At 43.4% G+C, this 12370-nt stretch overlaps 1 protein-coding gene across 14 annotated transcripts in view; it reads right to left on the minus strand.

Annotated features, from left to right (window-relative positions):
* Positions 1–12370, minus strand: part of GIGYF2 (GRB10 interacting GYF protein 2) — a 152982-nt gene that overhangs the window by 116769 nt on the left and 23843 nt on the right. For 12 of the 14 annotated variants that reach the window (XM_043521649.1, XM_043521647.1, XM_043521653.1 and 9 more), the window contains one exon: positions 2513–2608. The exons of the other annotated variants lie outside the window; for them this stretch is intronic. In XM_043521649.1, coding sequence (XP_043377584.1) covers positions 2513–2608 — 96 coding nt within the window. Of the gene's footprint in view, positions 1–2512; positions 2609–12370 lie in introns of those variants that run through there. 14 annotated transcript variants of the gene reach the window in all.

Consider the following 12370-nt stretch of genomic DNA (forward strand, 5'->3'; position numbering starts at 1 on the left):
GAGAGAGAAATCCTCACATCAGCAGATATAATTTATCAGCCTTTTTTGACATTGCCTGAGCAGAAATAGGAGTTGACATATTGCTTTTGCAATAGACAGTCTAGAACCAGAAATGGAATTCTATTTTTGAAGAGCCAAGGATGTGAAAAAAAGTAAGAAGTCTCAGTTGGGGATCTTCAGTGTAGCTGCCATCCTGTCATGTGAAACAACAATGCACCCTCACAGGGGAAAGCGGCTGGAGTAATCCCTACATTTTAATCTGGAATGGTCTGGTCCTTCAGGTTCAGATCAATTTCTAGTATTCCTCAGGTACCATAGGCTCTTCTTGTGGCAATGTGTCTGGTACAATGGCAGGAGATTGCTCTTTGTTCCCATGGACTGATCTGCGAGCTTCAGACTCGACAATGGAAAACCTGCCTGAACTCTTGGAAAGGGAAGAACCCTAGAACAACAGCCATGTTGTGGCTCCAAGCAGTGCCTAGGAGGCGGCCAATAAGGCCATTTAGCCCATCAGGGTACATGCCAATCCAGTTAGAAGTCCACACCTGGTTACATTTCACAGAATCTGCAATGGTATGAATCCTCTCCATATGTTTGCTTACCAGCAAACTTTTCCTTAGAGTCTATGTGGTAAATTGGCGAGGCTGCTCAGATCTCAATAGTAGAGGGGAGATCAGTGGTCTCAGGGGCAGAACAGAAAAGAGTGATAGCATTTTACTAGGAGAGCATGTGGGAGTTTTAGGTGGTCGGAGAGATGGTGATTCATGAAGCTCCTCCATTCATCTGCTCTTCTCCAGAGGAGAATCAACAGTACAGAGGTCTGATGGAGTTTGTCTCTTGCATCTTTGTCGCTTCCTTCCGGATTCAAAAAAACTCAATTTGTTGATTCATATGATGGAACTGAGCTGCCATCAGTACAGCCAATTGTCAAGGAGACTTGGAACAGAGAGCTGGATCCAGCGTGTCTGAAATATTAGCTATTTGCTTCACTGTAAGATCAGTATCCTTCTGTTTTAATTCAGGATTGGGCTGACTAGAATCCATAGACAATGGATTCAGAACAAATCCTCCCGCCCCAATGCTTTTGGGCTTTGCTGACAGAGCTCTTCTTGAGCACCAAATCCTTTCCTAACACTGAAGTGACTGGATCCATTGGGTTGGAGGGGGAGGGGGAAGGAAGAAGGGAGATGGGGGAGCAGCAGCAGTCTCTCCTCAGAGGCCTTTCCCATCTCTGCTTTCTAATTCTGGATTCAACAATTTTAGCTCTCTTCTTGAGTCCTGCAGGTTTCCTGAAGCTTGAAACCAAAGACAGCACCTTTTGCAGAGATTTCTGCTTTTTCTCACCAGAAGCATCATGGGGCAGATGCTGGTCTGTGCTCCCAAGGATTTGAAAGATGTGTCGGATCTGAAAAACTTGGCTGTCAGACCACCTGCAGAAGCAGAGGTTGTGGTCTATTCTGATGTTTGTCCAAGCCTTCAGGGGGAAAGAACTGCAGACAGAGTGCCTTCTTGAGCGTCTCTCCTTCCTGGAGGCAAGCTAAGCATCTTGTATTAGGTTCAAATGCCAGAAAAAACAGTGGGACAAGAGGCCTCTTCATCTTTGGATCCACCACTGGATCCTAATCACTGAACCAACACTCTAATCACTAAACTACTATTTAGGGGGGGGGGGGGGGGGGGGGAAAGAATAAAAGAAAACCTATCACTAAAATGTTAAAACTTTACTATTTACACTAAGATCTAATCTATTATGAATGCTAAAAGTGTACAAAAGGCACTGATCTAAGCCAAGGATCCAGGCCAAGGGCCTAGAGCAGTTACTGATTTGTCAGCGTGGCAGCAGGAAGAGAAATTGCCAAAGCAACATGCCCTCTTTTACAGCCTTACCCTCAGAATGTTCAGGAACAGTAAAGGGAGGGCTAGGAGGGAGAGCAAGTGTCTTTCCATAGGCAATGCTATTGAAAAGTTCCACCACTGGAGCTGCATCTCATGAGCATGAATAGGCAGAGGACACTTGAAGAATCAGCAGCCATGCAATCACCAAAATGGTAAATTAGCATTAAAACTTCTACATTTTTCTTTTACCTGCTATCCTACTGATCTGAAAATTCTGTGAACTCAGAGACAGGGTCCTACAAAAAGCTACATAAATCTCAGACTCATTTCTTGGAAGCTTCTGATAATTTTGGATTACCAGATCAGCTAGGGGATGCCCGCTATTAATATAGCGGGAGCAGAATGATGAACAAAGGGATCCTGCTTAAACAATATAGGATGCCAACTGGGTTTTGATGCCAGGAACCTGGACTCTATGCCAACACAAGGCTCTCTTATAGAGCTCTTTGCTCAAGTCTCCCAGTCTTAACTCTTCCCAACCTTAATCTTATATTTTCAGATATAAATACAGCCTATTTGTCATCTGCCATTAGTCTAGCCCCAGTCCACAGAATGTTCTTAGTTATTCAGATTTATTTTTCACAAAATCATCTCTTAAACATCAGCAGATACCAACCTGTTCTTCTTCTGTAAAAGGTACAAGTGCCAGTGGTGGCAGGGGCTCCTCCTGTAAAATAGGTTGAAACTCCTTATCCAGAAGGTCTGAAGGTATCTGCAGGGAAGATAGCATGTTAAGAGCTACACTACAGATCAAGCATTACACCCCGATATACACATTCCAGAGATGGCACTATGCACCTTCTAATCTCCACCAAAAAACTCCTCTCTCTGTTCAATACCCACCTGTCTTTCTCCAGGGTTCTGGAAGCCAACATCCATGAATACAGCCAGCCAAAAGAACAATTATTTACTTTACTGTAAAGTGTGGTTCTTAGAGATATTTTGTCTGTGTGGATGCTACTCTAGGTGTACATGCACCCCATGCGCATGCAAACGGATTCTTTTTGCCAGCAGCGTCCACTGGGGCGATACCTGTGCCCTGCATGTCCTCATACCCCTCACCCAAGGACATCAGAGGTGAAGCAAGCCCAACTGCCCCTCAGGTCCTTGGTCAATACAGAAGCATAGTACTGAAGCACTCCATTTTAGCAGGGAAGGAGGACAGGCCATGGGATCCATATGGACAAAACAGCTCAAAGAACCACAGTTACTGTTGAGAAAGCAATTATTCATTCTTCAAGTATTTGACCATGTGGATCCCACTTTTGATAACTATCTAGCAGTTCTCTCTAAGGAAGTCGATGCTAGGAGTCCTGTTTGAACAGAGAGACTGCAGGCCCTACCAAATTGGACATCTAATCTGGCAACTAGGGAGTAATATAGCATGTGAATGTGTGTAAGGAACTTCAGGTAGCTGCCCTGTAAATCTCAAGCATGCAAATGAAGCTGCTTGGGCTCTACTCACGCACACCATAATGCAAGAGGGTGAATTAATTTAGACAGTTCATACAGATCTTTATACAATTAGATACTAACTGGGATGACAGTTTGAGTCAAAATGGCCTGTCCTTACATCTAGTCCCAAAAGATACAAAAAGCCTGGGTGACTTGCAGAAGGGTTTTTTCCTACTGAGGGAGTTATGATAGTGCAATCAACATGTCCAGTGTATGAGACTTAAATCTCTCCTGGAGTCAAATGCAGTATAGCTAAAAATACCAGGATATGAACTGATCCAAATGTAAATCTGCGACTACTTTGGGTGAGGTCTGAAAGTCATGTTATCCTTATACAATAAAGCATAAGGAGGCTTTGCCATCAACACTTGGATCTTGCTCACCCTGTTAGTCAAAGGTGGTAGAGAACAAGACTGCAAAGGATCAGAGGAGGGATCCATCAGGGCCAGAAAGACAATATTTAAGATTTTAGAAAAGAGAGGGGCTGCCAAGTAAAGGAAAACTATGGACCATACCTTTCACTGACTTCATAACTATGGAATGTGAAAAGATAGGGTGACCTTAAATAGAAGGGTGACATGCTCTAATTGCAGCTAAGTGGACTCTAATTGAGCTAATGGAGAGAACTGTTAGCTTCCAAGATAATAAATAGCCCAAAACACTACTAGACAGTGACATCTAGCAAATGCTGAGGAGCTTGGATAGTAGTCTTTACCATTTTAATCTATGTTAGCCTCGTAGAAGCCTTTTTTCTTTGAATAAGCGTGTCCTGGCACTTCAGAAAAGCACCTTCTGTTCATAACGCTCAGCTATCAATTGTGCATATGGTCAGATGCAGAGATGAAGGACTGGGGGGCAGGATTTGGCCCTGATCTTGGGAAATAACATCTGACAAGTCTGGTAGAGCAATTGGAGGCTGCATCCGGAGGTGTATCGGGTCAGGACTACAAATACTGAGGCTATCATTAGTAAGGCCTTGTCTGGTCTCATTTTTCTGAAGACGCTGGGAATTCAAGGGATCATAGAAGAGTATATATCAGGTCCCTTGTTGGGATATTGCTGAATTATGAATTGCTGTTATTCATATAAATGAATGTGGAGAACATGAGTTTGGTATGGCTTGGTACATCTGAATTTGCTAGAGGATTCTGGGAGCAGGGATCTCTTAGCATCAGACAGTTGGTATGGAAATTTACTGAGACTGCTGAAATTGCACTTGAATGGTTAAACAGAGGCTCTATCTGTGTGTGTGTTTTCAACTTGAAATTTTGGTCATGTCAGCTGATGGCCAGCTCACCGAGTAAAGAAAACGCAGAAAATGTGTGATTAGTGAGATTGGTACTGAATGACCCAGGTAAAAATTACCCTTTAGGATGGCACCACACTAAGAGCTCAGGTGAATGATTGATGAGAAGGCTAACATCAACTGACCTTCGGTCTTTGTCTTGCAGTCCCTTCTAAAATATTAATTAGAAAAACCAGGCATGGAATGCCCACAGGGCAGATTTCGAGGACATGTGACTCCTTTGAGAGCAACGGTATAAATGTTCAGAATATCATATAGTTCTTAGTTCCTCTATTAACATCTGAAGAGGTCCGTAACACTGTAAGACAGGGTCTCAGGGTAATCAACCCCTTGCTACAAGAGACTTTTGTATGACTTTTGAACCAGAGAACCTCGGGGTAACCAAGACACTGCTTCGGGGGACATTTAACAGACCAAGTACTTGAGAAGAAAAGACTCCATCTAGGACTGGTAGCTATATCTGCTTGGTTTGCCAATCAGGATACCGTGTAGGGCCAATATAGTTACTGTGACGTTCCTCTCTAGTGTTATCTGGACTGGTGATATGCTAGACCTCTCCAATCCTTGACTCTGGGAGCCAGCCTTAACCTGCTCTGCTGTGAGAACCCCCACTCCTGGGCTGTTCACGCACAGCCTCTGGCTTGTAAGCTGCTCCCAGCTACTTGCAACGATTTACACTAGCCAATACCTCCAATCCGAGACACAACCCTGGGAACCTCAGTCTTGCAGTGTCCAGTTATGCCCACTGGATGCTGCAAGCTTATATAAATTTGTCAATTTAACAAAGAAATTGATATGTACCAGGCTTGTTCTCCCAAGGGGAGTCTCTGACACACTGCAAACCAAATGCACTGCTTGCTTCAGGTAGAATGAACAAACAGATTTATTAACTATAAAAGTAGATTTAAGTGATTATAGTCAAAGCATAACAAGTCAGATTTGGTCAAATGAAATAAAAGCAAAATGCAGTCTAAGCTGATCTTAACATTTTCAATGTCCTTAAAAAACTTAGATGCTTCTCACCACAGGCTGGCTAGTTACTTTTCAGTCAGGCTTTCCCCTTTGATCAGCGTTTCAGACGCTTGATGGTGGTGGCATCTGTAGATGTAGGTGAGAGAGAGAGCGCGCATGGCAAAATGTCTCTCCCTTTTATCATGTCCTTTCTTTCCTCTTGGCTTTGCCCCCCCTCCCCTTTCAGATTCAGGTAAGCATTACTTCATTGCAGTCCCAAACTGCCCAAAGGAAGGGGGTGACTCCCTCAAGGGTCTAATAGATTCTTTTGTTGCTGCCTAAGCCAGCGTCCACTGTTCCTGTGAGGCTGGGCTGGGTTTGTCCCATCCATGCCCTGAAGAGGTGTGAACTGCCTCTCTGTTCTTGGAGAGTTTTTGCATGGGCTTACTTTAAGCCATGAGGATACGTTTTCAGCCTCCTAACTATATACATGAAATCATTACCTAGAACGTTACTATAACATTACTGTAACAATTACTATAACAACCATGCTCAGTGCATTATGAGCCTTCCAAAGACACCCAACATGACCAACTTTGCATTGGATACGACACAATCATTTTATAAAGATAAACATTGGGCTGTAGGGTGTCCCCCCGAGGTACAGAGCATCACAGTTACTGAGGGTATATGCTTGGGGAACTGAAGCTTATTAGGAAGATGTATTATATAACCTTTTACTGCTTGTGTAATTCTCTCTCAAATAAACTGCTGTGCATTGAGCAAACTGAATCCAAATTTTCACTGGTACCGGTAATAATCTGCCCAGCTGTGGGCCATTAAAGATCCATTTCAACATCCCTCACCTATAGGATTGGAAACATATCTGGGAGGTAACTCCTCTGCAGCAAAACATTTGACACTTTAAGGTGGTGACAATTAAGTCTAAGAAAGAGGGTCCCCATTAGAGGAAGATTTGCTGGAGGACAGAATCCTTGAAAGCCCATTCTTGGACTACTTCCTGTAGGGATTATCTGGTAAATACAGCTGTGGAAGTAATCTAATGTTGTATGCACTACTTCCATAAATGTATTATCTCCTGACAGAGATTATCTCACTCTCCATTCTCTGGAGACATAGTGCACATCGCTGTAGTACCATCTTTCAGCGTTTGAATCATGAAAGCGCTACATGCTAAACGTATGGCTTTCAGCTTCAGCATGTTATATGGATATGAAATTCTTTTGGGGACCAAAGACCCTGCATCTGTATATGACCTAGGTGAGCTCCACATCCTTTCTGGGAAGCATCCATTACCCCATTCGAGGTAAGGAGGCGTGAAGCAAAAAGTATGCCCTAGCAGATTTCTTACGGATCCTTGTATGAGACTATAAAGGATAGCAATTCTGGAGAGACTAAAACCTATAAGTCTATGCTGTATCTGCTGGGCTGATAAAACAGACTTCAACAATCCCTACAGGGGAAAAACGTGACAATTTAAAGCGCAAGTTGCTCTGTGACCTAATAAGCTGAAACAGTCTCACACTGAAGTCTGGGGAGGACACTTCAATTCTGAGATGATGTCCACAATGGCACAGAATCTCTTCAGGCTCCTGCTGTTTTAGAGTTCATAGGAGTGGTCCTAAACTCAAATCGTCTGAGTCGGGAAAGAAAGTGGATTTCTCATGGTTTGCATTGAGTCTCACTGAGGTAAAGAGCTTGAGGACTATTCTTATTGAGTTGGGTATCTTCTGAAGAGATTTGTCTTCAATCAGCCATTCTTCAAGGTATGGATAGGTGAGCTGCTGGGAACTTGCTAAACATTTCTGTTGCCATGGAAAGTCTTACAGGCAGAACTCCATGCAAGTAAGCATGAGCTTCACACTAGGAAACAAGGTATTAACTGCCTACTGGATGGACAGACACAGAAATATGCATACTGGAAGTCAAGAGTTGCAAACTAAACTTGAAGATCTACAAAAGGTATTATGAATGCCTAGAGTGACTATCATTCATCCAACAATGGATGAACTTGCTGAGGTCTGAATGAGAAGCCATCCTCCTTTCTTCTTTGGGATAACCCCCCCCCACACACACACACACACACACACACGAGAAGCACCTCCTCCACGACTCCGAGCTATAGAAGTGAGTTCACCTCTTGTCTGAACTGCATCTCTTGAGAGGGGTCCTTGAGGAGTGCTAGATTTGAAGGGCATGGGGGGTTGGCAAGGGCTCAAACTGGACCAAAATCCTTTGTTGACGACTACTAGAACCCAATGATCCATAGCAATTCCAGTTCAGACCTCCAATAAATAAAAAAAAGCAGCTGCCAAACTGGAGAGTGGGGAGGCAGCGTGGGCATACATCCAGTCAGATCAGCCCAGGGTTCTTGACCATGATGTCTAACTTACTGTCTGGATCCAGATGCAACCTGAGTGGTAGCTGAAAAGAAGGCTGAATTGCTTCTTTGCTGGAAGAAGGGGTCTCTTTCTGTGAAGCTCAGCAGATTTCTGCTGGTAATATGAGCATTATCTTTGAGGTTTGTCCTCTCTCCTCCTCCAAGCTGGAGGATAAAGGCCCAAGGAGCAAAGAATTGTCCTGGAATTCTTCAAAGAATGTCGCACTTCATGCATGTTAGAATTAAGTCAGAACTTTCAAATGGCACATCCTCAATGGTGACCCTAACTCTTTCAGTATATCCGATTATTTCAGCCATTAAGATTCAATATGGTAATAGAAGTAGACACAGCTCTCACATCTAGAGCAGCCTGCAACGTCTTGGCAGTCAGTAAGAATGGACCTCAGCTCCTCCATAGAGTCCTGAGGTAGTTTATCTGCAAAATGGGAGATCTTATCCTACCAGAGGCAGACATAAGTCACTGTCAAAGTAATAAATTTACTATAAGAACCTGAAGGTTGATTGAAGAGTAAAGTTGCAAGGCTGGAGGCCAGTGATTTCCCGGTCCTTGGCATGTTTGAAAATAACTTCATATGTGGTGTGGATAACCTGCCTGATATTGTGGGATGCAACATGTTGAATAATTTATTGACTTCCTTGGGCCACTCCCAATGTCCAAGGTATCTGCTATGTGTTTTAACAGGTCTTGAAAAGCCTTAAAATTATCAATTGCAGATGGTAAATTAGGCTTAACATCTGTATCCAGGAAGGTCCATGGGATGACTACTGGTACTGCAGGAGGTAGATATTCTTCTTCCCGAGCCTCCTCATTTTTGGCCACATGCTTCACAACGTGAGATGCTTATAGTGCTCCAGAAGGCCTTGTAGAAAGAGACCTGTGATGAGACAAAGGAACTTTCGATGACTGAGGTCTAGAAAGTAGAGTTTTAGGGTTCCAAAGTGGCCAGTAAGGCCAGGTTTGCATGACACCAGGTATGGTATACGATACTAAGGTGGAGACACCCACAGGCCCTAAGGATTCCCATAGGCCAGGGGTCTCCAAACTACGGCCCCTGGACCGATTTGTCCGGCACCGCAACCAACATCGCATCAGGTGGCGGGACCCCAGCTGGCAGGAATCCCAGAGCAGCGGCAGGCTGAGCTCTGGGGTTCCCGCCGCGGGCTCCTGCCAGCCGGGGTCTCAGCCCGCTGCCAGCCTGGGTTTCTTCATCCAGGCCAGCAGCGGACGCTGGGTGGGGCCAGTGGCGGGACCCTGGCTGGCAAGAGGCCAGCAGCGGAAACCCCAGAGCGGCGGTGGAACTTCATGACGTCACTACATTCCTGCCAAGGTCGCAGAGCCGATGAGCACACAGTAGGTAGGTTAGTAGCAGCAGAAGGAACCAGATGTGTGATGAGTCATTGTTGTTTCCCTCGGTTTTTGTCTTAGCGCATGTCAGACTAGTGACAAACGTATATTCGTTGTGTTTAAGTCCGTTGCTATTGGGGTGATTATGTTGGGAAAAGGACAGCAGAGAAAGGTTGATTGTGAATGTCGAGTGTTTAAAGAACAATGGAGTGTGGACTATTTTGTTACTGAATCAGGTAGTAAAGCATTGTGTTTAATATGAAACGAAACTATCGCAGTGCTAAAAGAATACAACATTCGTGGACATGAAACCAAGCACTTGTCGAACTACTCTCAATTTACAGGAAAGCTACGTTCAGATAAATTAGAATCCATGAAACGTGGCCTATCATCACAACAGTTTACATTTAAGAAGAAAACTGAGAACGAAGCTGCAACAAGAGCCAGCTTCTGAGTGGCACACCTATTAGCAAAACCATTTACTGATGGCGAGCTAGTTAAAATATGTATGATTCAAGCAGCCGAAGAAATATGCCCAGAAAAAGTAGATTTATTTAAGACAATTAGTCTTTCGGCGAAAACAGTTGCTCGCAGAATTGAGGACATTGGCAGTAATATAAATTTTCCAGCTGAATGAAAAGGCTAAGAAGTTTGAGTGGTTTTCCCTTGCACTTGACGAGTCAACCGATGTTGCCGATACTTCGCAGCTACTGTTGTTTATTCGCGGGATCAGCAGTAATTTTGAAGTTATGGAAGAACTAGCTTCTGTGCATAATATGCATGGAACAACCACAGGTGAAGAGATTTTCGAAGAAGTTGAAAAGTCACTTTCTCAATACAACCTGCAATGGAAACAACTGAAGTGCGTTACAACCGATGGAGGTAGAAACATGTGTGGTTCAAAAAAAGGTTTGGTTGGACAAATCTACAAAGCTTGTGAAAGTGTGGGCAGTCCCAAGCCTATGATTCTTCATTGTATTCTTCATCAGCAAGCATAGTGCAGGAAATATCTGGATGTGTCATGTGTTATGGAACCCGTAGTTTCAACCATTAATTTTGTTCGTTCGCATGGACTTAACTATAGTCAGTTCCAAGCATTTCTGGTGGAAATAGAATCAGAATATCACGATTTGCCCTAACACACTTCAGTTCGATGGCTTAGCTGTGGAAAGGTTTTGTCGCGATTTTTCGAGCTTTGAACTGAAACTGAAATGTTCTTAAATTAAAAAAAAAAAACAAAAGAAAAAACGACCTCTACTTTTACTCTCAAACAATGAATGGCTTTGGAAATTAGCTCTTTTCGGAGACTTGACCAAGCACATGAATGACTTCAATCTTAGACTACAAGGGGAAAAACGGGCTTATCTGTGACCTGTAACCCAGGTAAAAGCTTTCAGGCAAAAACTAGTTCTTTTCGAGTCCCAACTGATGATGGACTGCTCAACTCATTTTACACGTTGTGAAAAGTTCAACCAAGAAACTGAATCACGATTCCCAACTAGGCTTGCACAAGAAATCATTTCTGATCTGAAACTACAGTTCCAGGAGCGTTTCTCTGACCTTGATGTGAATGCAGGAGAAATACAGATCTTCCAAAACCCATTTGATTGCGATCTCAAAAAACTGCCACCTGAACTTCAAATCGAAGTGACTGACCTGCAATCCAATGACTTGTTGAAGAACAAATATAAGGAAGGAAATCTGGTAGACTTCTATAAATGCCTGCCAAGTGATCAATATGCTCACGTAAAAAACTTTGTCCGTGGATTAATGTCAGTGTTTGGCACTACTTATGTGTATGAAAAAACATTTTCGATGATTAAATATGTGAAATCCAATGACAGATCGACTTTGATGAACATGTACAATCAATTTTGATGATAGGGAACACTAACTTTGAATCACAGCTAAATGAAATTTTGTCAGAAAAACATCAGTACCATACTTCTCACTAATCCTAAAATAATATTTCTTTTTTTAAATGATTTTGTATATATTTAATTTTTTCCACAGTTGCTTCGGCCCGCGAAGCCCCTTCAAAAATCTAATATGGCCCTCGTCTCAAAGTTTGGTGACCCCTGCCATAGGCCTTTGGATTCTGTCCAACCCATGCCTCTTTTGGTGTCAATGAAAAGAGTGCCCTCTAGACTTCCTTTTGGACTTCTATTCATAGACACTGGAGATTGAGGAACAAATCTAGGAGAAGGTTCCCTATTATGATCTGACAAAGAAGAGATAGGAACACACTTCCTCATACAGTGCAGCCAACCTCAGGTGTTGATAGAGGCTGAGGACACTGGGATATACGTCTATAAATCAGAAAGAGGGACTCCAGAGGAGTGTGGGGGATAACAATTTTGTAAGTCTGAACATCTTTGGTTCTGGTACTGACAGAAGCCTGTTACTGCCACTGGACCAAGTAACGGATGCTGGCATAATGACAAGATTTTTAGGAGCTGGGAAGGACAGTACCAAGCGAGGCAGAACCAAGGGTATCAGTACCAAAGGAGGTGTCATTGAAAGCACCAATGCCAAAGTGGAATGATCAGTGTCCAGAGTAGGTGCGTGATTTAATTTCTTGCCAACAGGCCAAGGCCCATAGCTACGGTAACTACACTAACAAAAACTCTAAAACCCTAACTAGAAGAGCAGAGCTACAGGATAGTAGATAGACACTACTAAGTTCCATCTTGCTGTCAGGAGTGGTAAGAACTAAGGGCAGCTGGGTTTGCTCCACCCTTTGTGTCCTCAAGTGGGAAGAAGGGACACTAGGACATGCAGGTTACAGGCATGCCCCCTATGAACACTTCTGGCCAAAAGATTCCAATCTCATATGCATGGTGCACATGTGCACCTGGAGAGAGAACCACATGGACATATATAAAGAACCTGCACTTTTGTTCTCCACTAAGGAATATGCATTTAAAAAAAACAACTTGGGCACACATCGTACAGAGAGACCTCTTTCCATAATTACAAGATTTTGGGATTACAG

This window comes from Chelonia mydas, chromosome 9 (genome assembly GCF_015237465.2).
Source record: "Chelonia mydas isolate rCheMyd1 chromosome 9, rCheMyd1.pri.v2, whole genome shotgun sequence".
NCBI lineage: Eukaryota > Metazoa > Chordata > Testudines > Cheloniidae > Chelonia > Chelonia mydas.